Source organism: Adiantum capillus-veneris, chromosome 29 (genome assembly GCF_014529385.1).
Source record: "Adiantum capillus-veneris isolate H3 chromosome 29, ASM1452938v2, whole genome shotgun sequence".
NCBI classification, from domain to species: Eukaryota; Viridiplantae; Streptophyta; class Polypodiopsida; order Polypodiales; family Pteridaceae; genus Adiantum; species Adiantum capillus-veneris.
The window spans coordinates 40,979,961-41,007,457 of NC_140959.1; the positions used below are offsets into that span (position 1 = coordinate 40,979,961).

Sequence of the window (27,497 nt, forward strand, 5' to 3'; positions counted from 1 at the left end):
TGTTGAGCATGGAGAATTTATATGTATATTTTTTTTGATAACATATCTCAACTCTCTCCGGTTGGAGTGAGTACCGTTGAAAAAAAATTAATCACCTCGATAAAAAGTGAAAATATTGGTGGTTGGAAAAGAAATAAGGGTGAGCTACGTTTTGACAAAAGGTGGTAAAAGAAGAAAGAAAAAGAAAAACGAAAAAGTAAGTGGATGAGTGGTAAAAGTAAGGGGATGAGTGGAAGCTGTGAGGCTGTAGTAATTTTTTTTTGAAAATAACTAGACTGCTTTGTTAGCCGCATTTGTATTGGATTGAAGCGAGTCCAAGAGTAAGAGAAAGCAAGAACCTAGAGAGAAGCTTGAGAGAGAGAGAGAGAGAGAGAGAGAGAGAGAGAGAGAGAGAGAGAGAGAGAGAGAGAGAGAGAGAGCTTGTGCTTTGTTTTCCACAAATCTTGTTACCTCAAGTTGAGATGGTCTCGTGTTCACAATGCCATGATCTACATGCCCCAACTTTGATATGTCTAAATTTGTCCTTAGTTTTTAGATTGTATTAATTTTTAAATTCAATCTTGCCCTATTGTATGCATTGTTGTCATTTGTGTAAGTGTGGTTGTGTAATATGAAGATTCAGCAAGAGAATATGTCCTTGAAGAAGAAAATGGAAGAAAGAAAGAGCTTGTTACCTTTCATCAAAGCATGTTTCCTTGTTTTTTGATTGATACCTTCCTTAATACAATACGGAAGCCCCAATTTTGGTCAATGTACCTCGCAAAAGAGCCATGCAAATGTTATAATTTTTATAAATAGATGATATGAGTCGTTTAAAATATGTTCACGTTTAGATGTTGTCCGCTTTTTATGTTTGGGAAAAAAGGAAAACATGCAAGTCTCTTTGCATGGGGAAGTTTGCACAATCCTCCCCAATTTTTATAATACGAGGGAATGTGCCATTCCCACGATAACGTGCAATTTTCAGTGCGTTCATTTCACCGCGTTCTTAGTATTCAGTAAAGAATAGAGTATTTTACGTACCTTCTGTTTCGACATTCATTTGTTGACTGTTCTAACCAACACGATGATATTGGCTAAAGCTTTGTGAATGAGCTTGCGCATATGCTTTCTGCATGCTCACATTGGTATATCTTGCAATCTCACCGTGGATTATCATTTGTTTGAAGGTCTTGTGTAAGACCACAAGCTTTCAAAGAGCTGACCAAACTGAAGGATGATCAGATGATGACATCAAGGTTTCATTTAGAGAAAGGCCTTCCCTTCACATTTAGTAGAAACAACCTAGAGCTTCCTTTCCATAGCCACGTTGGACATATCTTGAAATCAACGCGCTCCGGGAGACGGTATCACGGAGATGCCGATCATGAAATTTTTGCGCTTTTGTGAGGGAACCGCATTTGGCATACATAGCGAGCAAAGATTCAACAAGAATGACATCCTTCTCCATCAATGCCCTCCAATGGAACAATCGGAGGATAGGAAGTCCTTCAAGAAATGCGCCCTCTGTTTCAATGGCACCAATGCACCCTACCTTAAACTATAATTTTCAGACAGATGCGAGTCCTTAAAGAGTAGTGGATCCCACCATTTGTCTCACAAAGAGTTTGCATGTCTTTGTCTTGTCATAAATTCTCTCCCACATGTGAGTGTCTTGCATTAGGCCATAGGCCTTCATGGTGCAAGCATAGGTGATTGAATTAGGAGAAAGGTCTTCCCTTTACCTTTGGTTAAAACCACTTAGAGCTTCCTTGCCATAGCCATGTTGGACATATCCTGTGGTCAATACATTCCAAGTGATAAAAGTCTAGAAAGAATAAACCAAAGTGTCACCAAGCATGTCATTTTTCATATGGAAACAAGCCTTCCCTTCGCATCCGGTGTGCGTCTTTTCACAACTGTGTTGGGCATATAATCCATGAAATTCAAGAAGCCCATCGAGAATGAACTTGTGCTTTCGTGAGGGTACCATATTTGGCATACATACTCACTAATGTGCTTCTTAAATCTATGTATTTTTTAAGTAACCCGTTGTTGAGGAGCTCACTGTTTATCCTCATGACTTGGTACAAATCCTTCCTCTGAACACTTGCATGTACTGCAATGATCAATCAATGCTCTCCAAGAAATGACTCAATAAACAATGTTGATGAGCTGCCCTTGTGTTACATCAAAGAAAGAGTTCACAACTTTCTTAATAAGATCGAGTTGGGTATCAAACTTCTATAAGAGTACTCCAAGAGATTTCGCCTAGCGAGAAACCATCAAGGTGAAAGTATAGGTGACTAAATTTGGAGAGATGTACTTGCTTTGCATCCGCTAAAAACAACCTAGAGCTTTTTATCCCTGCTCTTGTCGTGAATATCCCCCAATCAGTGCATTCCAAGAGGGGACATTCCGGACCGGAGCACCTCAAGCATTTTTTGTGCTTTCTCAAGTACACCACATTTGGCATACATATCGACAAAGGCATTGCCAAGCATGACCCCCTTTTTTTAACAACAACCCCTGACTAACATTATTAGCCTGAATTTTTGTGCCCATATCAACATCTTGTGTAGAGCCATATGCCATCAAGATGCGTGTATAGGTGATTGTATCTGCTAAACATAGACTAGAGCTTTCTGCTGTGGGGCAAATCGTGCAGACATTGCATTCCAAGAGTCCACACTCTGGATAGGAAGCTGAAAACAACCTAGAGCTTTCTGGGCCTACTCCTGACGTGTGTATCCCGCAACCCATACATTTCAATGCTTTGCATCCACTAAAAACAACCTAGAGCTTTCTAGCCCTGATCTTGTTGTGCAGATCCTGCAATCATTGCATTCCAAGAGGCGACATTCCGAACAGGAAGCTCCTCAAGCACTTTTTGTGCTTTCTCAAGTGCACCACCGTTGGATTACATATCGACCAAGGCATTGCCAAGCATGAAACCCTTTTTCATCGACAGCCCCTGACTAGCAATATCAAGCTGAATTTTTATTGCTATATGAGCATCTTGCGTAGAGCCACATGCCTTCAAGATGTGCATAGACTAGAGCTTTCTCCTATGGAAAATCTTGCAATGGGTGCATTCCACAAGTCCACACTCTGAAGAGGAAGCTTAAAACAGCATAGAGCTTTTTGGCCCTGCTCCTATTGTGTGTATCTTTCTACCAGTGCACTTCGATGCTTTGCATCCACTGAAAACAACCTAGATTTTCTAGCAGTGCTCTTGTTGCGCACATCTTGCAATCAGTGCATTCCAAGAGGCAACATTCCCGACAGACCTTCTTGTGAAATGTGCACTACATCTGGCATACATATTGACCAAGGCATTGCCAAACACAACATCCTTTTTCATCAATAGCCCGTGATAACAATATCAGGCTCAATTTTTGTGCCCATACAAGCATCTTGTGTTGCAATAGAAATGATGCATGCTTTCCTGGCTAGCCGATGGAAGTGGTGGAGAGTCATTTCCACTCCTTGACCCTGATAATAGCTTGGATCACCCAAGGCTCCTTAATGAGCTTCAGAGTCAGCTTTAGAACTGTAGAGATGAACATAACCACTTAGCTAAAGAAGCACTTCAGAAATTCATATCACAAAATGATCTGGCAACTGATTCACATGCATGTGTCCTTTGTGAATCTTGCGCAATCTAATCAAATTTTTAAAATTTAAAGAAACCTCATGATTCCACCCGGGATGCCATTATTTTGGCCCAGGCCCGACAATTAGAGAGAGGCCTTTCCTTCATGTCTGGTAAAAACAGCCCAGAGCTTTCTTGCCAGAGCCAGGTTGGGTATATCTTGCAATGAGTCCGGTCAAAAAAGAAAAACCGGTTCCTTCTAACTCCTCATCATGCTTTGCTTGTCTATTTTTCAACAACCTCTGACCAACAATATAATTGTGAATTTTTGTGCCCATATCATCATCTCGCATATAGTCACAAGATGCATGCGTAAGTGATTGCATATAGAGAGAGGCCCTCGCTTCGCATCTATCAAAAATAGACTAGAGCTTTCTAGCCCTGCCCCGTGTCATGTGGGAAAACTCTTGCAATCAGTGCATTCCAAGAGTCCACACTTCGGACAGAAAGCTCCTCAAAGACTTGTATAGAGCCACGTGCCTAAAAGATGTAAGCATAGACTTCAAGACGAGAGTGTAGGTGACTGAATTTGCATTTGTTGAAAATAGCCTAGATCTTTCTGGCCCTGCTCTTGCTGCGAATATCCCGCAATCAGTGCATTCCAAGAGGCAACATTCTAGACAAGAAGCACCTCGAGCACTTTTTGTGCTTTCTCAAATGCACCACATTTGGCATACATGTCGACCAAGACAGTGCTAAGCATGACATCTCACCCATTAAAAATAGGTGAGAGCTTTCTGGCCGTGCTATTGTTGCTCTCATCCCACAATCAGTGCATTCCAAGAGGCGACTTCCGAACAGGAAGCACCTCAAGAACTTTTTGTGCTTTCTCAAGCGCATCATATGTGGCATACATATCGACCAAGACAGTGCCAAGCACGACATCTCACCCACTCAAAATAGTCTAGAGCTTTCTGGCCCTGCTCTTGTTGCACATCTCACAATCAGTGCATTCCCAGAGTCGACATTTTGGACAGGAAGCACTTGTGCTTTCTCAAGCGTACTACATTTGGCATACATGTCGACCAACACAGTTCCAAACAGGGGGGGAAATTCTTGCAAAATCAGTGCATCCCAAGAGTCCACACTTTGGACAGGAAGCTCCTCGAGCACTTGCATAGAGCCACATGGCTTCAAGATGTAAGCTTAGCCTTGAACACGAAAGGGTAGGTGACTGAATGTGGAGAAATACACTTGCTTGGCACCCGCTGAAAACAACCTAGAGCTTTCTGGCCCCGCTCTTGTTGCACACATCCTGGAATTAGTGCATTCCAAGAGGCAACATTCCCGACAGGAAGCTCCTCAAGCACTTTTTGTGCTTATTCCGGACAAGAAGCACCTCAAGCACTGTTGCCAAGCACGACATCTCGTCCTTGAAAATAGCCTAGAGCTTCCGTGCTCTTGTTGCGCACATCGTGCAATCAATGCATTTCAAGAGGTGACATTCTGGACAGGAAGGATCTCAAGCATTTTTCGTGCTTTCTCAAGCACACTATTCATATCGGCCAAGAAGTGCCAAGTACAACATCTCACTCGTCAAAAACAGCGTAGAGCTCTCTGGCCCTGCTCTTGTTGTTGCGCACATCCTGAAATCAGTGCATTCCAAGAGGCAACATTCCGCTTGTGCTTTCTCAAGCGCACCACATTTGGCATAGATATCGACCAAGACAGTGCCAAGCACAACATCTTTTTCCAGTAGCCTCTGACTAACAATATAATTGTGAATTTTGGTGCCCATATCAGCATCTTGCATCCACTTGAAGCTTTTGCCAAAGGCCACATGGAGAAAGGTCTTCCTTTCATATCAGGGTGAAATAGCTTCCTTAATGCCAAAGCCATGTTGGGCATATCCTACCATCAAGCATTCAAAATGATGACCTTCTAGAGAGGATGCCCATTAGAATTTTTTGTGACGCACCACATTTGGCATACATATCAAACCAAGCATCATCAAGCACATTTTTCTGCAATGACGGCCCCTAAGTAGAAATCTGATAGTGAATTATCTTACACATATGAATATCTTGTGTATGCCCACATGCCTGGAGGTGGAAACATAAATGATTTTATCTCGAGAGAGGCCGCCCTCCTTTCCATACTGGTGAAAAAAACCTAGAGCCTCCTTGCCACATCCATGGTGGGGCATATCCTGCAATCAATGTTATCCAAATAATGAGATCCTGAATAGAATGTGCATCAAGACCATTCGTTCTTTCGTGAGGCACTTGCATTTGAAATACATATCAACCAATGCATTGTTACACACGACATCTTCATTTAGCAAACCCTGACTAGCAATCTCATTCTGAATAGTCTCACCCACGTGAAGGTTTTGCCACATCTTTAAGGTGAACAACCATAGCTTCATTTTTCCTAGCCATGTTGGGCATTTCTTGCATTTGACTGCATTAGTATCGACCAAAGCACCGCCATTAGGACATCTTCCTTCAATAGCCCTTGACTACAAATCTCATCATGAAATCTCTTGACCATGTAAAGAAGGCCCGCAAGGAAAAGTGATTGCATCTAAAGGGAGGCCTTGCCTTTGGAGTTGGTGGAAAAGCCCAGAGCTTCCTTCCCACAGCTATATTGGGCATATCCTGAAATCAATGCGACCTAAGTGACGACATTTTGGAGAGGATACCTACAAAAACCTTTCATCCTTTCGCAATGGCACCACATTTGGCATACATATAGACCAAAGCATTGCAACAACGCATGCTCTTCCTGCCTATGCTTGACTTGTGTAGTGAATATTGCTTCTTCTCTGTAGTGGATTTACTGTGGATACAAAACGTGTGATTCTTTTCAATGGAACAGAGAGGCCTACACCAGAGTGCTTTCTTGCCACTGCCATGCATTCTGGCAATCATTGCATATAAAAATTCAACATCCTGGATAAGAAGCCTATCAAAAACTTCTCAACATTGTGCTCTTTGAATATGCCATTATACTATTGTGAAGCTCAGTGATGATCAATTCTTCTAGCTCATGTCATGTTTGGGGGGGGGGGGGGGGGGGGGGGGGGGGGGGGGGGGGGGGGCGAGAGAGAGACCGAGCAGTGCATGCGTTTCTTTTTAAATGCACAGGGAGAGGAAAAAAAAAAGAACGCCAGAGACAAACTTGTAGACAAAGCTCGGAGCTACTTTTGGCAACCTGCGAACTGCTTGTGGAGAAGATCGAATTGCTGCTGAGAGCAACGCGGAATGCTTTTTTTATTTTATTCACTTGGTAGCTTTTGATAGCGTAGTTTTCTTTAGAGCTTTTCATCGCTGTTAAAAAAAAAAAAAAGAGGAGCCACGTGGATTAACGAGAGGCCAGGGATAGGAATGCTTTTTATTTTATTCACTTGGTAGCTTTTGACAGCGTAGTTTTTTTTAGAGCTTTTCATCGCTTGTTTTTCTTTTTAATAAGAGGGGCCACGTGGGTTAACGAGAGGCCAGGGATAGGAATGCTTTTTTAATTTTTTATTCATTTGGTAGCTTTTGACAGCGCAGTTTAATAAGAGGGGCCACGCGGGTTAACGAGAGGCCAGGGATAGGAATGCTTTTTTTATTTTATTCACTTGGTAGCTTTTGACAACGTAGTTTTTTTTAGAGCTTTTCATCGCTGGTTTTTTTTTAAAATAAGAGGAGCCACGTGGGTTAACGAGAGGCCAGGGATAGGAATGCTTTTTTTATTTTATTCACTTGGTAGCTTTTGACAGCTTAGTTTTTTTTTAGAGCTTTTCATCGCTGGGTTTTAAAAAAAATAAGAGGAGCCAAGTGGGTTAACGAGAGGCAAAGGATAGGAATGCTTTTTTGGCCTGCTAAAGCATTGGCCTTAGTGTTGGGCTCGCTTGGGCGTCCTACTAGCTATGCCGTCCACGTGGAGGCCATTTGCGTGTGAAATTCTGTAGAGCATTAAAGGCTTAGAGCCAGTCCAGTGTACCTTGTAGGGCCTCTTAGTTCGCAGAGTCTTGAGAATGACCCAAATCACCCTCGTCAGGCTGCCATCTTCCCTCTCCCCTCCCTCCAGCTAGCTCTCTCTCAGAAGTGGCAAACAGAATAAGGAAGTTTGGGCAGAACTTACGAAAAACCATTCCTCTACAGCTTCTTCAATCCAAGTCCAAAATCACACACCAGTACGTCCTTCTTTCTCATGATTGAATTCAAGTAGGGTTTCATTCACAAGTGCCCGTTCATAGTAGCAATATAAACAGGCTAGTCCCAGGTCCACTATATGTTTTGAGTTACCGGAATTTGCGATTATCTTATGGCATTAGTGATGGATAACCAAATGAAGAAATGCTCCACAACACATCCACGTATGACTGAAGAAAAACTGCATTGTCATGTCACTAGATTGTAAGGACATCCCTGTTCCCTGTGCAGTATTATATTGATTGCCGATGGGACATTTAGTGGCGCATGGGCAGTTTTTAAGCTATTCATTTCAACAAGTATAATTGCTTTTTGTTGTCTTGTTGCATCACAGAAAACATTGCTACTTTGAGCTCCTTGCACACTGAGATTCAGTCCATGTACATTAAATTTCTGAAAACCAGGTTCTCAAGGTCACAAAAATTGTGGATGAACTGACCTCGTATGATGTAAAATGATAATGTGTACGTCAGGATTTGCACATATGCTCACAGTATGAATGTTGATAGAGAAATTGTAGAAGCATGATAGAGATTTGTAGCAATGAAAATATACATATTTCGGTTAATAATATTGAAGCTGAAATTCATCTTCAGGTGATGGAATGCATTGAACTGAGTAGAGTGTCATTGTTTGCATAGGCTGAAGTTGCAGTTGTGCCTACCACCACCTTAGAGCTCTCACCACCAATAGCAAACAAATCACAAAAAGACACCGTGACGACTTTAGACAATGATGAACCAAGGAATGATATCGATGGTCGCTCACTATCCATCATCGTGGTAGGAGCTACGAGGGAACTAGCTCGGAGCAAGATCTTTCCTGCCCTGTTTGCCCTTTTCCACAAAGGCTGCCTTCCCAAGGTATCATGCGATCTTTGAAAGTTCTTGCCCTGCTTGGTACTTTGTTTGGGTCTGATTGTCACATTATGTTGCACTGCAGCTACAATCAACAAACATGTCACTATGTTCTTGTAATACCAACCATTGAATGCCCACATCCACACTATTGGTCTTGCCAATTGATTCAAAGTTCTTGTCTGCGCATGCTGCTTTGTGCTGTGTTTATTCTTTGTTTTCATCCTTACACCTGAAAGGATGTGCACAACCAAGTTCCAGATTTCCAATCGAGGCATTCTATCTTTGCAGAATCTGCACATATTAGGTTATTCTAGATCCGAGCTTTCCAGTGAATCTTTGAAGGATATGATTTTAGAACCGGCGACTACGTCCAAGGTTCAACAGTCGATGAAGAAGCACTAGACGGAGCTGCTCTTTGCGAGGTTGCGGAGGGCGAGGGAGCTGGTCTTTGTGAGGCTGTCGGCGTCAGTACGGCTGCAGGTTGCATGAGCAGTTCTCTCTCTCTCTCTCTCTCTCTCTCTCTCTCTCTCTCTCTCTCCCCCTCAGGCCCTCCCTCAGGACTATATAACACATAGCATTTAAAGAGGGGGGGTAAGGGGATCAATGGCAGGGAACTGGAATGGGGCTTATCGAGGGGATCTGGACCGTGCATACCTGTAAAAACTAAACTTGGACAGCGGGGGGGGGGCTGGGCAGGCTGGCCAAATTCAAGCGGGATAAGGCTGAGGGAAGTGCCATGTCATCAGGGTGAAAATTTGAATTTGGGACGCTTTTCAGGGGGGTCGACAGGCGGGGAGGCCACGCTGTTGGGGTTTGGGCAGAGAGGCCACGCATTATCTCTGAGAGGCAGGAGGGTAGAGGGAAGAAGCCACAACAGGTATGGAGAGCAGACAAATGCTGGACCTCAATGTACCTTGGGAGGCAAAACAAGTTATGCAGTCCATTGACTTAAACGTAACCTGGAAGGCAGAGGGAGATCGAGGGATGCCGGGCAGGATGGAGGCACGATTGGATGCTTTCAAGGATGGGGAGAAACAAAAGCAATATCGTATATTTGATTTGAATGAGGAGTTGGAGGAAGGCAAATCGTCATCAACAAGCTCAAGTAGTGCTTCCATGGAATCAGGATCCCATTCTAGTGGTGGTGACCAAGTAAAGGAGTTTACCGAATTCCCTTCAACCTTCCTTGTAGATTCAATCCATAGGAGGAAACCCATGACCCAATCTTTTGACCCAGAGTTGCATGCTTCTCACCATTTCTTTAGCTTTTCTCGGGAGAGCTATGACCTTATGCTATTAGATCTTCAAGGGATTTGTAAGCCAACATTGGGTATGCTGCACAATGTCGGCATGCATGATGTAAAACGGTGGAACAAGATGAAGGACAATCTTGTGATCCGAGGATCCCCTCGGCATGGATCAGTTAGGATCTTCTTGAAGGGTCTCCCTCCCAGAGCCATTGCACCAAAGGAGGAGTGGACAACCATTACAGAACAATATCATGTCGACCAGCAAGGGGCTCATTTGAGCATGTTGGAAACTATGAATCAGATGAAAACTGCATGGTGCACAGATATCAAAAGGCATGGCATACCTACTTCATTCATTAGAGATGCGGTCAGAAATTGTCAGCTATGTAAGAAGGATCCTATCCTCCAATCTGAATCACTTATGTTTCAGAAGGTTGGAGGGAAGGGCAATGCCGGTGAGAAAACTCCAAGTGAAAAAATTATTACAGATAGATTTCATGTGTGTGATGTGCTGGAGAGTATTATGATAAACCATAAAGTCAGGCTTGTTAAGATAAGATGTAAGCATACCTACTTCATTCATTAGAGATGCGGTCAGAAATTGTCAGGTATGTAAGAAGGATCCTATCCTCCAATCTGAATCACTTATGTTTCAGAAGGTTGGAGGGAAGGGCAATGCCGGTGAGAAAACTCCAAGTGAAAAAATTATTACAGATAGATTTCATGTGTGTGATGTGCTGGAGAGTATTATGATAAACCATAAAGTCAGGCTTGTTAAGATAAGATCAGCCAAGATAGGCGAAGGAAAGGTAGAGGACTACTATGTCTGTCATCGTGGTGGTTCAAGAAGGCATCATGGAGAAAACAAGCGTAGAGAGAGGAAAACGAAGAAGTGCGGTTGTCCTTTCAAGGCACAGGTTCACTTCAGTGAGGGAGTTCATGAGGTCACGATTTTGCTTCGTGCTATGCATGAGGGCCATGTTCATGGCTCTCGGGCTGACTTATATCATCTACCTGTTCATCCAAGTGTGCTTCAATGTTGCATGGAGGATTATTTTGATGTTGGAACATGTCGCCATTTTGCCAAAATGTCAGTTTCAAAAGAAAACTTCCACAAGCAACGAGCATCCTTGTTAGATCGCACAACTTTTCGATTCTTCATGATCTCAAAGGAGGTCCAACAGTTGGCATATAGCCTACGGCATGAAGGTAGCAAGATAATTTTCTTTTCCTGTCACCCCTTTAATTATTTAACCATTTTGTTTTCTCTAGGTCGTGCATCTGGGAATGATTGGTCTGCAATGTACATGGAGGCTCTAAAGTTACAAGCCGCAGGGAAGGTACTTTGGAGTGCTCTATCTTCATTTTTATGTTTTCCTTTTTCTTATGTCCTTATTTAGTTGCTTATTGCTTTTGAAAGTCGCATATGTGCAACCATACAACCCAAATGCTTTGCAAGACGTCAACAAGCCGTTTGTCGTCATCATTCAAGATGATTGGATGCTTCAGATGTGTATTCGATTCTCACAACATAATGCATGGGCCGTGGACAGCACATTCAAGACAAACGTTTATGGGTTGCCATTGTATGCAGCTGTTTTGCCAAATCAAAATGGTACAGGGATTCCTTTGTGGTTGATGATGTGCACAAGTGACCCTGGGACATGTCAGGAGAGCGTTGCCCTTGAATTGACCATCCGGATGATATTCTCAAGAATGGGCAGCATAAGACCGAATGCAATTGTGATAGACAAATGTCCCCAAGAATTGAATGCCATCTTGAGTGCCGTCAAAGATGATCCTGCTTGTTGGGCTGAACACAGTGAAGGACAACGAGTCCAAGTAGCATGTCATGTCTTGGTTTGTTGGTTTCATGTCAAAAAGGCTTGGGTGGAGAACCTTTTGCCGCAAGTGCCAAGACACATGCAAGACCATGTTTATTCTTCAATGTGTAACTTGATGCACTCCAGCTCTGAGGACGACTTTGAAGCTCGCTTTCAGCGCCTCTTGCTGGACTACTCCAATCATGAAAATATTCAGCGTTATGTCTCCAATGGATGGTGCTCGAGGTCATGCGTATGGCGTGAACGGTGGCCGAATTTTGGACGTCTTTTTCCCCATGGCAATGTGGACACAACGAATTTGGTGGAAAGACTATGGCAATATGTCAAGTATACTCTCTTGGATGCGAGGATAAATAGGCCAGCCTTGGATCTACTACATGCACTTGTTGGCAATGCAAGGAGTGGAAGCTGGATGGGAGGAACTCTCTTGGAGTTCTTCAAGCAAAAGCAAGAGCTAGGTGAGCTATTGTCCCACTCCTTGGACTTTCTCTTCGATCTACCTCTTAGTAAAGTTCATGGCATGTTCATTGACAGCGGATTGTGGACGATTTGCTGTGTATGGTTCAAGCAAGAGTGCAACAAAGGCACTAGCTGCTGGGGAGAAGCTATGTCAACGATACAAGACTAATCCTGAAACTCTTCAGGTGGTGAACGAATCTACATTACTCTTCAAGATTCAAAGCATGACATCAGACTCTTGGTACCATGTGAGCATGCAATCCTCGTACTGTGATTGCCCAGACTGGTCCTCCCAATGCAAGCATCTATATGGGCTTCGGTTATTACTTCAAAGCTATTTTCCAATGCTTCATGCAATTTTACCTATTGTGGATAGCGTGCATGCAATGGCTGACCTTGCAACCAACGATGGAATGCAACAATGTGCCCAAGTCTTTGAAACAGGGAGTGGATGTGATGACAAAGCACTGGATACTGATATGAATGGCATTGGACCATACTTGCAACAGGTTGACATGGAGATAGTCAATTGTATCGACAAATCTAGGGAGTTCTTGCGACAATTGGCTGATGTATTACCACAGTGGACATTGCAGCAAAAGGAGGTTGCTCTAAAGAAATTAAAGATCTCTATGGAGAACTTGGGGAATCTCCATGAGCCGGAGGAGATCAGCTTGCCAAGAAAGGGTAGCATCAAACAAATCCAGGCAAATGTCACAAAAACACGGCTTGGACATGGCAGGCTATCGTGTATCATTGATGGCATAGGTGAGGCAGTTGAAGGTTGTCCAGAACCAGAAAAAAAAACCAGAAACACAGGTTCCTTGAAACGTAAGCACCAGCGAGGGCGAAATCGAGTGCGTTTTGAGAAATGGCGACGTGTTAATTGCCGGCATTGTTGTAGCAAAACCCTTCTTGTTGATGGCTCAAATATAGTATGTTGCCATACATGCCATGCTTTGCTCCCTCTATCTCAGAAGCACATGTCTGCAAATTCAACTTCCCAGATCATGAACCACCTTGTACAGTTATGGGATGGTGAGAACCCGGCCAATGGTTCTATCATAGCATGTGACCACGAGGTATCTCATATTGATTGTGAACGACATCTCACTGTGAAGCTTGATGATGGACGGATATATGAGAAGATCTATGCCTCACGGACACAAATTACTTTTATATGACTTGCGTGCGGTTTAGGGTCATCCTCATATGTCATGCCTCATTGGAACTTTGCAAGCTATGTATGTTTTGTGAACATGACTTGGACAATTGCAATATATTTGTTTTTGGAACAATTAGATTGATATGATGTGGTCTCCAAGAAGCTAGACTAGTTTGTAGATATCCTAAAGTTCATTTGGGTTGTCTTAATCTGGTTGTTTGTTCTTTATCACTTGTAAGTGGTCGCAACAATGAAGTGTTGTCTCTTTGATATCACCAGCAAAATGAAACCATAATGCATCAACACAAGCCTTTTGCCAGGTGGTTGACAACAAGCTCATGGGCCGAGTTTTCTCTGGCTTTTCCCAGGTCTTACATCTCTATATAGGGCTATAGGTTGAGCCCAAAAGGGTCATGCTTCAACTGATCTTGATGGCGATTTTGCTAGGTTTAGGATGCGTGCACATCAGCCATGTACATATGCTTTTACCAATTCTGGGATTCTGATTTTTGCTCTCACTCTTGCTAGGTCTTGCATCTTCCAGATCAGCCTTAGAAGAAGATCCTTATAGTTTCCATTCATACACAATGGGACCTTGCCATAATCTCGGACATGACCATAAACTGATTGCCAAAAGCTCACACACCCAGCATGACTTCACCATAAACACACACACATTCAACATGACACTAAAAACAAACCTCGCCGTAATGCCCTAAATGTAGGGTCGGCACAAACACCACCAATCGGACCTCGCCATAATCTCGGACATGACCATAAATTGATTGGCAAAAAGCTCACACACACCCAGCATGACACTAAAAACAAACCTCGCCATAATGCCATAAATGTAGGGTCGGCACAAACACCATTCGAACCTCGCCATACTCTGGGACATGACACACACAAAAACAAATCTCGCCATAATGCCATAAATGTAGAGTCAGCACAAACCATAACATCAAATTGATCGAGCCGGTTTAGGGTTACATGATCAGTTATAGGAGACTCGAAATGGACTGCAACGGCACAAACACCAATCGGACCTCGCCGTAATGCCATAAACCTAGAGTCGCTCGGCACAAACACCAATCGAACCTCGCCATAATGCCATAAACCTAGAGTCACCATAACATCAAATTGATCGAGCTATTTGTATTACATGATCACTAATATACACATAAACATTGGCTTATCAGAGCGTACATATAATAACTAAACCCGGACGAAGCCTAAACCTGCATACAGAAATAAACATGGCCGTTGAACATACATCCGATCACTAAACCCAGACGAAACCATAAACCTGCATACAGAAATAAACATGGCCCAACAACCACATCCGATCACTAAACCCGGACGAAGCCATAAACTTGCATACAGAAATAAACATGGCCCAACAACCATACACCATCGAAACTCGCCATAATGCCATAAACCTAGAGTCAGCACAAACCATAACATCAAATTGATCGAGCCATTTGTGTTACATGACAGTTATAGGAGACTCGAAATGGACTGCAACCTTATTAAACAAAAGACTAAACCTTGATTGTAGGAACTTGCCATAAGTCATATATACATGAGTACCAGATAAAAAGGATAAATTGTGGTCAGAATGCATCAGTATAACAAAAGGTTGTTGGACCACTAATATACACATAAACATTGGCTTATCAAAGAGTACATATAATAACTAAACCCGGACGAAGCCATAAACCTGCATATAGAAATAAACATGGCCGTTGACCATACATCCGATCACTAAACCCGGACGAAGCCATAAACCTGCATACAGAAATAAAAATGGCCCAACAACCATACATCCGATCACTAAACCCGGACGAAGCCATAACCCTGCATACAAAAATAAACATGGCCGTTGATCACATCCGATCACTAAACCCGGACCTCGCCATAAACCTGCATACAGAAAGAAACTGAGCCCATAACTGAGCACCTAAAACATACATGGCTCTCAGACATAGCCATAAACCAACCCAAAACCGAGCACCTATTATAGATCCAGATATAAACGTGAAACATTGCACCAAAAGCTCGTCACAAAGGACAATGCACCACAAACTGGGAACACATTACAAAACCTCGCCATAAACAAAAGAGTCGCCATACGGCATACATAATCGGGGAGTCGCCTTAGACAGAATCGGACCTTGCCATAAATTTTACTCAACAGGAAATAAAAATCAAACATCACCATAAATAATAATTTAGCTGGACTAGATGCATGTCGAGAAATGGATGAGGAATTGGGATTCGATCGAGCTCAAGCATAAAACTCTGATACAGCCCGCTTACACCATAAACACTGGCCACACCTAAACCCAGATGTGGAAATAAACCTGCAAACATAAACAAACATGGCCACTAGCCCCACATGGAACTAAACCCGGACGTAGCCAAAAACCTGCAAACATAAATAAACCCAACCGTAACAAACCTGCTTGTATACATAAACATGGCCACTTCCCACATACATCAAACATATTCTTGAACCTGCACATAGACAAAATATGGATCTCGGATGTGGCTAGCCGCCATAAACAAGCCCACATAAACATAGTCAGTAGCCAATGATTTGCTTTCTTTGAACGAATATTGCAGCATAAAACTCGCCATACATACTTTATCGACACAAACCCTAGACATTACATGTAGGCTGATACAAAACCATTGTGCATAGACTGACACAAAACCTCGCCCTAAACCCGATCATACATAAAGTGTCATGGGTTGTTTTACAAAACGGCCATAGACCTGGCTCCCTCTAGCGCAAAATGCAACACATATGGTGACCGGCCATAATCTCATTCCCCCCCCCATTATATCTAAGCACCAACTATGGAGGCTTTGCCTCAATGCCAACACATCATCGTGTATGAACCATGTCTTCTTCACCTGCACAACATCGACAAACACAAGAGGATTGAAGGAAATTAGAAAGGAGATTAATATCCAGATGCATATGGTAGAAAGATAGCACTCGACACACACTCTACGCATACCCAGGTTTTGCTCTTCTCCTGCAAGCAAGACTGAATTATGTAGCGAATGGCAGCCATGACATAAAACCCACAGTCAATCGCATTTGGTTGAATTGGTCCCTGCAGCATCAAACCATTAACATGACTAACATGCCCTAAATTTTCCAAGCATAAGAGAGCAAAAGGAGACATACTTTCAACACTTTTAACTCAAATTTGGTGGCAGGTTCAAGCAATGCATGTTGGACATCATGAGCTTTTACTCCTTGGGCCATCGCCTCCATAGCACTGCATATTCATAACAAGCAAGATAAAAAACCATTGATAGCCATATCAACTTGTTTCATATACCGACCTCCCCAAGCTATGATGAACAAAGTCAACCCATGTACCTGTGCAAAACAGGTACAATATCCATCATGGTCGTCCACCCAAGTGGGTCATAGTAGAGAATGTGGTTCTTTCTCCTACGTAGCCCAACAATCTTTGCATGTGTGGCAAGATACATAACACAACATGTCCAATGCTCCCTGTTGCAAAGAGAGAAAACATCAGCATGTCAATGAGAAGCCACAATGTAGCATACCTAGCAGCCCTTTGTCCTCTCCTTACAAACCACCTGTAAATGATTGGAAAAAATGTAAGCACGCATTCACCAAAGTCCCTCTCCCCGAAGAAGTTATGTAAGACCCGCATGGAATCTTGCTTGCCCAAAGTTGCATCCACAACAGAATACCACATAGAGTCCACAAGCATCACTTGCATGAGGACATATGAGCCTAGTGTGTACTCCATCCACCTGTAAAAGTGAGTATGTTAAGCACATGTTTGCTCACCATAATGCATACCACTCAATAACAAAAACATGGCAGTGATTACATTGCAAATAGATTCATCGTGCGCTTGGATGCTTTATTTGATAAGATGAAGCATAGAGCCTGATCATCAATGTCCACTCGTAGGCCAAAGCGAAGAGAGTTGAGCGACATAGGCACATGTGAAGAGAATCTACATCCAACATGCCACAATCATGAACATAGTGAGTATCAAACAATTAGAAAACTGTGAACATAGGGATGGTTGACAAAAGCCACCTGTACAAGGCCCGATTACTACGTGTCGCAGTGGCAGGGCTGATTTCATGGCCTATTTTTTCAACTGTCAGCTGGTTATTACCGACATAAAATAGGAGAGCCGACAAAGATGCATTATCAGGAGAGCCTATTTCAATAGCTTTCTCTTGTGTCTTCCCTCTTTGAATCGGAAGCTTTTTCTTTGTTGGAGTTGCAAGCAATGTAGGCTAGAAATGAATGCACATTTATTAGAACACATCAGCATGCTGGATTTTTTTTCACCGCTCTCAACACCTAAACAAAATTACTTATGCACAAAAAAGCAAAAGTTACAAATCCTAGACACATACATCCTCATCGAGCTTAAGATTGCTTAATGTCTCTGCAAGTCCTGGGCCCTCTTCTCTCTTGTCTTCATAATTCTCATTGTCGTCCTCTCCTTCGGGAGCATACTGGAAAGGGTCCTCATTGTCAGTGTCCTCCAAGGCTGCCTCAAGCCAAGGAGGAATATCATGCATCCTCTTCTGTGAATGTCCATAGCATGGTAGTTAGAGAATTAGTAGAAATGAATGAACTAATCAAACATGGTGTGCAAACATACTATGAAAATTGATGACAAAAGAAAATCAAATTAGACAAATCGGAAACTTACATGTGTGTTGTAACCTTCATCAATGCACTTTTGAATTTTTGCCAGCCGGAGAGCCTTGACTGCCATGTAGTCTCGCATCTTCCCATCCACAAATTCCTCAATAAAAGCGGCCTCTGACATGTGCTTGTACTGATTTCCGAGGTCCTTCCATACTTGGTGAGCCCGTATGCGCGTGATGTGCTGATACCTTTTACAATTTTGCCTAAACTTCCTATCCTTGTCGCCAAATCTCTTTAAAGCTGCTTTATGCCAAGCTCTCACTTCCGGATTAGGCATGAGGTTTGCTCTTCTCTCAGTTTCTTTGTGGAGGGGGTGACCTCCATGGCGCTTTTCAATCTCTACAGTGATTCCATGGAAAGTCTTGAGGTGAGACATCATCCGTAGTCTTTTGAAGATGAAGGCCGATCGCTTTGGGCAATCAGCACTTGCGCGGCATTGGCGTGCTAGCCGTCCATCAGGGAGCTCAATCTCTAAATAGACTTTTGGTTCTTGGATGCTGACTGCCTCTTCTTGCTTTGGAAGATCCTCAAATACCTCCTGTGCTTCTCCCTTTGCTACATCCTCTATCTCAACTCCACATTCCCTTGAGCCCACCAACTTCTTTCGCGGACGGATGTTTAGGCTCGAGGGTGTGCCCATCTCATGCAAGGTGTGCTTCCGTGGACTTCTCCTTGGTTGAGAAGTAGCCCCTTCTACATGAGGAGATGTGGGAGGACTAGTGAAGCTCTCCTCATGACAGAAGGGTCCCTCTTCTTGCTCTTTAGCTATGTCCACCTTCTTGGACTTCTCCGTAGGCTGGACCTCCTCCCCATTCTTTGCCTTTGGTGACATCGGCCTATCCTCTTGTGAAGCGAGAGCAACCACCCCTTTGCCATGTTCTCTTCCCCTTTCTAGCAGGTGAACGAGCCATCCCCTAGCCACAACCTCAAGCCAAATTAGCTCATGAAAAGCATGACAATAATTCCCTCTATTTCTCTCTCTCTCTCTCTCTCTCTCTCACACACACACACACACACACACACACACACACACACACACACACACACACACACACACACACACACACACACACACACACACACACAGAGTCAGCCACACAACGCACTCCCTTTCTTCACATGGCCAAGCTCATGCATAACCCCATGGTCGAGCCTTGAGATGCTTGCAGAAAGCATGCATGGAACCCACGCATCCAACCCTTCAGCGAGAAAAAAAATTGTGCTCACCTTCAATGCTCTACCCACACAGAACGCATGCATCCCAACCTTCACAGCCAACGAGAAAAGGAGATGCCCTCACCCCACTTGCTGCTCCTCCGCTTGCCCCTCAAACGATGCTGAGCTAGAGCGATGACCGGATAGCGATGACGGGATTATCCACCAGTAGCGCAAAATCCTGTAAGGACCCTCCCCCCGCCAAACCCCCGTATCCCCCCACTCGCGGGCTCACCATGCAACCAATCAGCAGTCGCCACGCGTCCCATGGCCCATGTTTTGAATTTGGCCAGCCTGCCCAGCCCCCCCCCCCGCTGTCCAGGTTCAGTTTTTACAGGTATGCACGGTCCAGATCCCCTCGATAAGCCCCATTCCAGTTCCCTGCCATTGATCCCCTTACCCCCCCTCTTTAAATGCTATGTGTTATATAGTCCTGAGGCCCTCCCTCTCTCCCTCCCGTGCCCGTGAGTTAGAGAGGTCGCCGGGCGTCGGGGTTGAGGCCGTAGAAAAGCGCAAAGAAGTTGTAGCGGTGGGTCGCCGCAAGCTGGAGTTTGAGCATGAGGTGATTGGCTGTCATTGTCTCAACTTAATACCATGCCGTTTTCGATTTTGAAAACGCTGTCAACCTCAAAAGAGAGGGAGTCTTTTTAAAATGCAGTTCTCTCTCTCTCTCTCTCTCTATCAGATGGAGCATGATCAAAAGAGCTGTAGCAAAGCATGCTCCTGAGCTTGATTTTGAAAAGCGCATGAGCTTTCACTTGATTTATTGAAGCATATGCCTCATCATCGAAAGAGATCAAACAAAACTTCTCGCTGTGAATCTAACATGACAGCTGCCACGGAAGGGTCGGCCGCTTAAATTTGTGCTTATTGTCCATAGTGCTGAAGTATTGTTGGCCTTTCATGGGTCCCTGCGGCTCCTTTTAAATAAAATGAAGAAGAGACCAGAATGCTTAAATTCAATCCCCTTGCAAAGGAAACTGAAATTTTCCATTTGAACTCAGCTTGCGGGGTAGAAAATGTATAAATGTTGTGCTCTTCGAGCTGTCAATGAGTTCGTGTGAGATATTGGGCTATAGAAATGGATGTAAGAGATATCAATGAGCCAGGAGGGGTGGAAGATAGAAACTATTATCAAATTTCATGAATTCTCCAGGAACAGAATAGAAGGGACTTGTTGAAATGCTAATTGTGGTGTGCATATACCTTTATCAGGCAAAAATGCAACTTTTCAGCTACAATCTTTGCAGAAATCTCACGTTGAAAGAAGATTGCACGCCACTTAATAATCTTGATCGTTCTGGAAATGTGATTATGCCATTGCCACTAACAGAATGTTTCAATTTGTTGTGTAGGAAGCCTAACTCTGTGCGGAAGGAAAAAGAGATGTGTGGGAGTGGCATCTTCAATCTGGAAAGTGATAACCTGAGCACTCCTCTTTCAATGGAAAAGCCCAAAGTTCGTATGCACCAGGTTGTGTGACGGTTTTGAGAAGCTGATTTCGGTGATATAATTGCTGTTGCTGTTGCCTTGTGCATTGATACACGCATTTACATATTGATACTAGTAATGGGGAGTTGACATACAATTGCATCATTTAAATTTTTATCTCACCAAATGTGCTTAGCATCAAAATCATTCTTCATCCTTTTATTGTTCCATTACCATGCATGATTGCAGTACATACATTTTCATTACCATCTCCATGCATTATTGCTCCCACTAGACTCCAAAAACACATTCCAATGCTCCCCTCTTCCTACTTCCTAAAAGCACCTCCACAAATCCTTCCATTGGAAGGCCCTCGTGATCCCTCACCTTGTTTATTTTATTCACTTGGTAGCTTTTGACAACGTAGTTTTTTTTAAGAGCTTCTCATCGCTGGGCTTTTTTTAAAATAAGAGGGGCCACGTGGGTTAACGAGAGGCCAAGGATAGGAATGCTTTTTTTAATTTTATTCACTTGGTAGTTTTTGATAGCGTAGTTTTTTTAAGAGCTTTTCATCGTTGGTCTCTTTTTAAAATAAGAGGGGCCACGTGGGTTAATGAGAGGCCAGGGATAGGAATGCTTTTTTTATTTTATTCACTTGGTAGCTTTTGATAGAGTAGTTTTTTTTAGAGCTTTTCATCGCTGGGCTTTTTGAAAAATAAGAGGGGCCACGTGGGTTAACGAGAGGCCAGGGATAGGAATGCTTTTTTTATTTTATTCACTTGGTATCTTTTGACAGCGTAGGTTTTTTTTAGAGCTTTTCATCGCTGAATTTTTTTAAAAATAACAGGGGCCACGTGGGTTAACGTGAGGCCAAGGATAGGAATGCTTTTTTTAATTTATTCACTTGGTAGCTTTTGATAGCGTAGTTTTTTTTTGAGATTTTCATCGCTGGGTTAAAAAAAAAAAAAGAGGAGCCACGTGGGTTAACGAGAGGTCAGAGATAGGAATGCTTTTTTAATTTTTTCACTTGGTAGCTTTTGACAGTGTAGTTTTTTCTATAGCTTTTCATCGCTGGGTTTTTTGAAAAATAAGAGGAGCCACATGGGTTAACGAGTGGCCAGGGATAGGAAAATGCCTCCTATGCTAACGAAGTAAAAAGTTTGATGATAAAAAAAACAAACACTGTGTAAGGGAATATGCGGCACCACGAATGCTGGAGGGTGCCCATTGTTTTTGTGGTGGAGAAATTGTGCGGCAAGAGGCGCACAATTTCCCCCCCTTCTCGTCAGCTGCTCAAGCACAGAGACTCATCGTCTGCGTGATCCTACTGCAGCGACTTGCTACCAATAGAGATGCTGCGGGCAACTTCTCTCTCTCTCTCTCTCTCTCTCTCTCTCTCTCTCCATATAAGCCCATCCATGGGCTACGACCACTGCCCTCTTTCTCTCTCCATGTTGCTAGGTCCGTTGTCCATGACCTCTCTCTCTCTCTCTCTCTCTCTCTCTCTCTCTCTCTCGTGTAAGTTTCCTGGTTTCCTTAATGCATAAGTCAATCTAATCAAGATTTTAGGCTATAGTTTCAACCAATTGATGGACCCATCTTTTTTTAAGGCAAAAGCTTTTTTGGCTTGCCCAAAGGGCAAGGCTATAGCGTTGCCTTCTCTTTTTGTTGACTAAAATAGGAAAAAGGTTGATTTATATTTTTAAGCATTTTTTGATAGGTCAAAAATGTTCATTGGTTGAAATAAAATAGTAGGAACTCATTGAAATGAATAGTGTAAATCTAATGATGGACATGTCTGGAGTTTTGAAATATGAAATGAACTCTAATATATCAAGGAAAAGATTTTGGGTTGTCCAATGCCTTTGCCTTTGGAAGCATGAAAAGTTGAGAGCCTTACATCTTAAATGATAAAGCCTTAGAGGCTCCACAAATCCCAAGAGTCACCTTTTCATTTTGAAATTTGAGAAGTTCTTTTATCCACCTTTTCATTTTGAGAATTTGATTCACCCCTTTAAACTTGAGGTAATAGACTAAAGTTGTCATTTTTGTTACTTAAAACTTTATGAAAAGAATTTATCATTTAGGATTTTAACCTTTAAAGATTTTTTATTTTTATTTTTAAAGATTTTAAAGCTAAGTTTAGAACTTAAAGACGTAGAACTTTTAAAGTAATGTCTCCAATGATCCAATGAGGACCTAGAGTTTTTTTTATTAGAATGTAAAACTTTGAATTAAAGAAAGTGAAAATGTTACATGGATCCACAAGTAGAGGGAGAGTCATCCCGAGACGCTAAAGTTTTAGGATTTAGAACTTTAAAGCAGGATTTACAACTTAGAGATCTACAATTTTAAATTTGTAAAAGGGACTCTAGAGCTTAAAAATGTAGAATTTTTAAAGTGGGATGTAGAGCATAGGGATCTAAAGCTTAGGGTGTAGAGCTTAAGGGTGCTTTTTTCATTCAATTCTATGTGTTTATGTTTTTTTTTTAAAAGCTTAGAGATGTCGTGATTTTAAAGTGGGATCTAGCCTCAGATCAGAGCCTAAAATTGACGCCTATTTTTTTTGTCAAGGGCTATTTTGCCTATCAAAACAATCTCAAAATTGCCTGTCATTTTTTGTATTTATATCTTTAAGTTAATGTTATATATGGCAAACTATATAAGTTGATTGCATTACACAAAGCATATGAAAGGGGGCTTAAAAAATTGCATGTCAAAAAGAAATTTTTATCATACCTGGCAGGCCTTGTGATTTTATCACTTGTTTTCTAGCATTGCTCTTCTTCGTCTTCTTTTTTCTCACATTTTCCTTTTCCACATAGAATTTCTCTTCCTTTCTCCATTTGTAAGAGAGCATTTCTCTAGATTCGATCTCGACAATTTCATTACAACGAGATTCCATTATCCCCTCGCAACATATATATTCCCAAAGGCAATGTACCGTAGGCAACTCCGTGTCATGCATGCAAATGCCACCATATTAAAAAAAAAAATCAAAACTGATAGTAAATCTTGGCCCGTGGAACACTTCTCCCTCCATTCCTTGTGCCACAACTGTCTTCTCACCTTAGCTTCCATGCCCTTCCCCTTGCTTGCCTTGTGGTTGCTTGCATAAATCTCCAGCACTCCCCTTAAAAACTTTTGGTTCAAAATCCGCCCCATCAAGTTAACTTATCAAACTCTTGATTTTGAATTTGAAGAAAAAGTTACCCTTTCATTTTTGGCCTGCTAAAGAAAGGCCCTAGCATTGGGTCAGCTTAGGCGTTCTTCAAAGGATGGCGTCCAAGTGGACGGCCAGTATTTCTTTTAGGCTTTTGGGAGAAGACGTGCGAGGAGGTCGCTGTGGATGAATTCCCGAGGCCCGGATTTTGGACGGCTGCTGCGCCTTGAAGGACCCGGAACCTACAAAGTGAGGTTGCCTGCAATAGCACGTGCTATAAACATTGGTTATGGTGGAGAACTCTGCAGCGACTGCGACAGTTTGTACTAGCGCTGTAAGCGACTGCATTTAAAGCCAATGTCGCGCTTCAAGGCACTGCTTCGCGTGCATATGCAGTGAGAGGAGCACGAGGCAAGGGATGAGAGTAGCATGTGACGTAGGGCGGTGCAGTCGAGGGGTCGCAGTGAGGAAGTGGCATGAAGAAGGGATTCTGCAAGCCGCCAAGAATTAGCTCTCTACACGGTGCTGACGTGGAAGGGGGGATATTTGAGTGTATCTTGGTTACTAATTTCCTTTCCTTCTGTAGGGTGTACCATGCCGTCGCTGTCAACCTGAAAAGAGAGAGAGTCTTTGTAAAATGCACTTCTAGCCTATTTAAGCCTTAGTCCTCAAAGGACTGTTTGTGTCAGTGGCTCATGGTCAAGTAGAGAAAAGATGAAATCTATTACGTGGCCATCATCCCTAATATTAAAAAATAACAAGCATGATCTCCTTTCTCTCAAGTTAATACCATGCCGTCACTGTTCCGGGAAAATGTGTCTCAGCTTAATATCGTGCCGCCTTCAATTTCCAAAATGCCGATTGAGCGCTAGGGAAAAAGGAGAAATTCCGCCCCAAAATAGAGAAAAATAGTGTAAAAAGCTAAAAAAGTAACCTAATTTTCTAAATTTTCCTCTTGGCAAAAATAAGGAAAAACATTTTGCATGTTTGAGAAAATGTTTTTTCCTAAACATTGCATGCCGTTTCCGATTTCTCACTGCAGGTAGTGTTAGGGAAAAATGTGTCTCAGCTGAATACTATGCCGTCTACAATTTCCAAAATGCTGGTTGAGCGCAAGGCGAACAGGAGAAATTCCGTCCCAAAATAGAGAAAAATAGTGTAAAAACCTAAAAAAGTCAGCTACTTTTCTAAATTTTCCTCTTGGCAAAAATAAGGAAACGGATTTTGCATGTTTGGGGAAATGTTTTTTCCCGAACACTGCATGCCGTTTTTGGTCTCGAAAATGCTGTCAACCTCAAAAGAGAGAAAGTGTTTCGCTGCAAGCAGTGTTACAAGGAAATGTGTCTCAACTGAATACAATGCCGTTTTTTATTTTGAAAATGTTGTCAACCTTGAAAGAGAGAAAAATAGTGTAAAAATGCAAAAAATAGTACCTAATTTTCCAAAATTTTCTCTCGAAAAATTTTGTTAGGGAGAAATGTGTCTCGACCTAATACTATACCGTTTTCAATTTCTCTCAACCCTAAAAGAGAGGAAAATAGTCTAAAAACCCATCAAAAAATTAGCTTGGTTTTCAAAATTTCTCGGCATTTTTGACATTCAAAATAGTATGGTGTTAACCCGAGGCACATTTTCCCCGAATACTACTCGGCAAGGTTGAGGCTATGGTACGAAAATATTTCAAGAGAAAACTTCAAAAAATTAGGCTATTTTTTAAAACTTTTACACTATTTTTGTCTATTTTGGGGCGGCATTCCTGCTTTTTCCATGCCCTCAATCGCACTTTTAAAATTGAAAACAGCACGATATTAAGACGAGACACATTTTCCCCCACTAGAGAGGAATTTCAAAATTTTTTAATATTTTAACACTAGGGACAGCACTTCGCCTTTTCCTATGCCCTCAATCGGTAGTTTTAAAATTGGAAATGACACGATATTAAGACGACACACATTTTCCCCGAACTCTAGAGAGGAATTTCAAAAAATTAGGCTACTTTATAAAATTTCAACACTATTTTTTGTCTATTCTAGGGCAACTTATTCCCTTTTCCCAAATACTATCGTGCCCTCGAGCAGCATTTTCGAAATTGAAACCAACACACTATTAAGGTGAGACACAATTTACGACGAGTACTGGTTTTTGAAAATCTTTTTCCCACCAAGTGCTCAAGAAAAATCATTTTCTCGAGCATGCAAATTTCTTTTCGCTGAGTTTCTTGAGGGAAAATTTTAGGCTCGTTCATTCGTTATTTCTATGGTGTTCAACACATGAGTGTGGTGGGAACGCTAGACCACCAACACACACTTGTCCACTAGTTCATTAATCCCTTTGAATTTGATGTCACCTGTTGCATGTGTCTAAATGTGTCAAATCCATTTGATAGATGCGATAGTAGGTTAGCTTTAAGATATAGTGAACAATTGAGAAAGGCAAGGGAGCTTGTAGTATATAAGTGGACTTGCTGCTTCAAAAATCAGTTCAAAAACATTCCTCTCCATTACTTATCCTAAGATGCTTGTGACTGTGTGAAGTATTATTTGTATGAACTTATTCATTCTTTAGCTAAAGCAAGTGCTTTACCCTTTGCTTCTTTTGAACACAGCAAGTAATAATTGTGTGAACATTATTTACCATCCTCTCTTAATATGGTTGCCTCGTCTTCCTCACGAAATCCACTCGATGGACATTACGATGGCTACGATGACAACGTTGAACCCATGTGCGATGAATCTAGTGATGTTCGCTCGATGGAGTTTGAAAATGGTGACTCAATAGCTTGCTAACTTATAGAAAATGGTTGATATGTGCTTGGGAATAATGTGACTTTCCTTTTTGTTTTTACAGAGTTACACAAGATAGTGCATCGTGATACAGCTGCATCTTTTTTGGGACCCGATAGTGGCCTCGTTCTTGATCGTGTGTCTCCACTCCGCACAAGGAGCGCTTCGAGCCTACCTAAGGTTGATGTTTCTTCTTTTCTTGGCGTTGGGCCCAAATCCCTCAAGCGTGTGGAATAAAGTGGGGCAATAACACGTACACTTTCCAAGATGTGTGAGGCGACAACGGAACTAAGTAAGACTTGCTTGCACCACAAAGATATTGTATTCTTGTATCCAACCCTTACGAGTTTTGTTTTTTGTTGTGGCAGCCAAACCTTTATTAGGGGGACCACCACTTGTAATTTCAAAAAAAGAGAGCGTTCCAGAGGGTGCCAAGCTAGAAGCACATATTGGTACTGAGTGTTCCCATGAGAATGTAATTCCCGTTGGTTCATCTTCTCTTGTGCCTTATATTCCCACTAAGATCCCTCTATTGCACATTGTTGACATCACTGAAACTTGCCCTCGTTTCGCATGTGAGGGGTGCATACTTAATCGATATGGAACCTACAAACAAAGCCCAGAGGTCGCTAAGTATATGCGTTACCTTAAGGTAGACCTAGTTGATCCACTCAACACTGACACCAGCACTTGTGCTGTTAGCGATCAATTTATTGAGCAATTCATTGACACCCTTACGATAGGAGACTTTTTCCACATTGAGAATGTAACTGTTAAAAAAAAAACTAAGTCAGATGGTTGCACATCTCCTCATGTACTATT

At 42.3% G+C, this 27,497-nt stretch overlaps 3 protein-coding genes across 3 annotated transcripts; 2 read left to right on the forward strand and 1 right to left on the reverse strand.

The window, feature by feature from the left end:
• The first annotated feature begins 9,515 nt into the window (after positions 1 to 9,515).
• Positions 9,516 to 11,579, forward strand: LOC147419080 (uncharacterized). The gene is made up of 4 exons (XM_086505777.1): positions 9,516 to 10,341; positions 11,159 to 11,236; positions 11,307 to 11,520; positions 11,558 to 11,579. Exons 1-4 carry the CDS (start codon positions 9,516 to 9,518, stop codon positions 11,577 to 11,579), a joined length of 1,140 nt encoding a protein of 379 aa, XP_086361903.1.
• A 23-nt stretch (positions 11,580 to 11,602) lies between these two features.
• LOC147419081 (uncharacterized) lies at positions 11,603 to 12,358 on the forward strand. The gene has a single exon (XM_086505657.1). The coding sequence runs from the start codon at positions 11,603 to 11,605 to the stop codon at positions 12,356 to 12,358; it is 756 nt and encodes a 251-aa protein (XP_086361783.1).
• Positions 12,359 to 13,071: 713 nt separating this feature from the next.
• On the reverse strand, positions 13,072 to 18,991 carry LOC147419082 (uncharacterized). The gene is made up of 13 exons (XM_086505656.1): positions 18,085 to 18,991; positions 17,783 to 17,956; positions 17,454 to 17,659; positions 17,239 to 17,367; positions 16,979 to 17,158; positions 16,752 to 16,889; positions 16,554 to 16,647; positions 16,381 to 16,479; positions 16,212 to 16,273; positions 15,110 to 15,211; positions 14,593 to 14,660; positions 14,309 to 14,472; positions 13,072 to 13,176 (listed from the first exon to the last, which is right to left on the reverse strand). Exons 1-13 carry the CDS (start codon positions 18,913 to 18,915, stop codon positions 13,072 to 13,074), a joined length of 2,352 nt encoding a protein of 783 aa, XP_086361782.1. The 5' UTR covers positions 18,916 to 18,991.
• Positions 18,992 to 27,497: the final 8,506 nt, after the last annotated feature.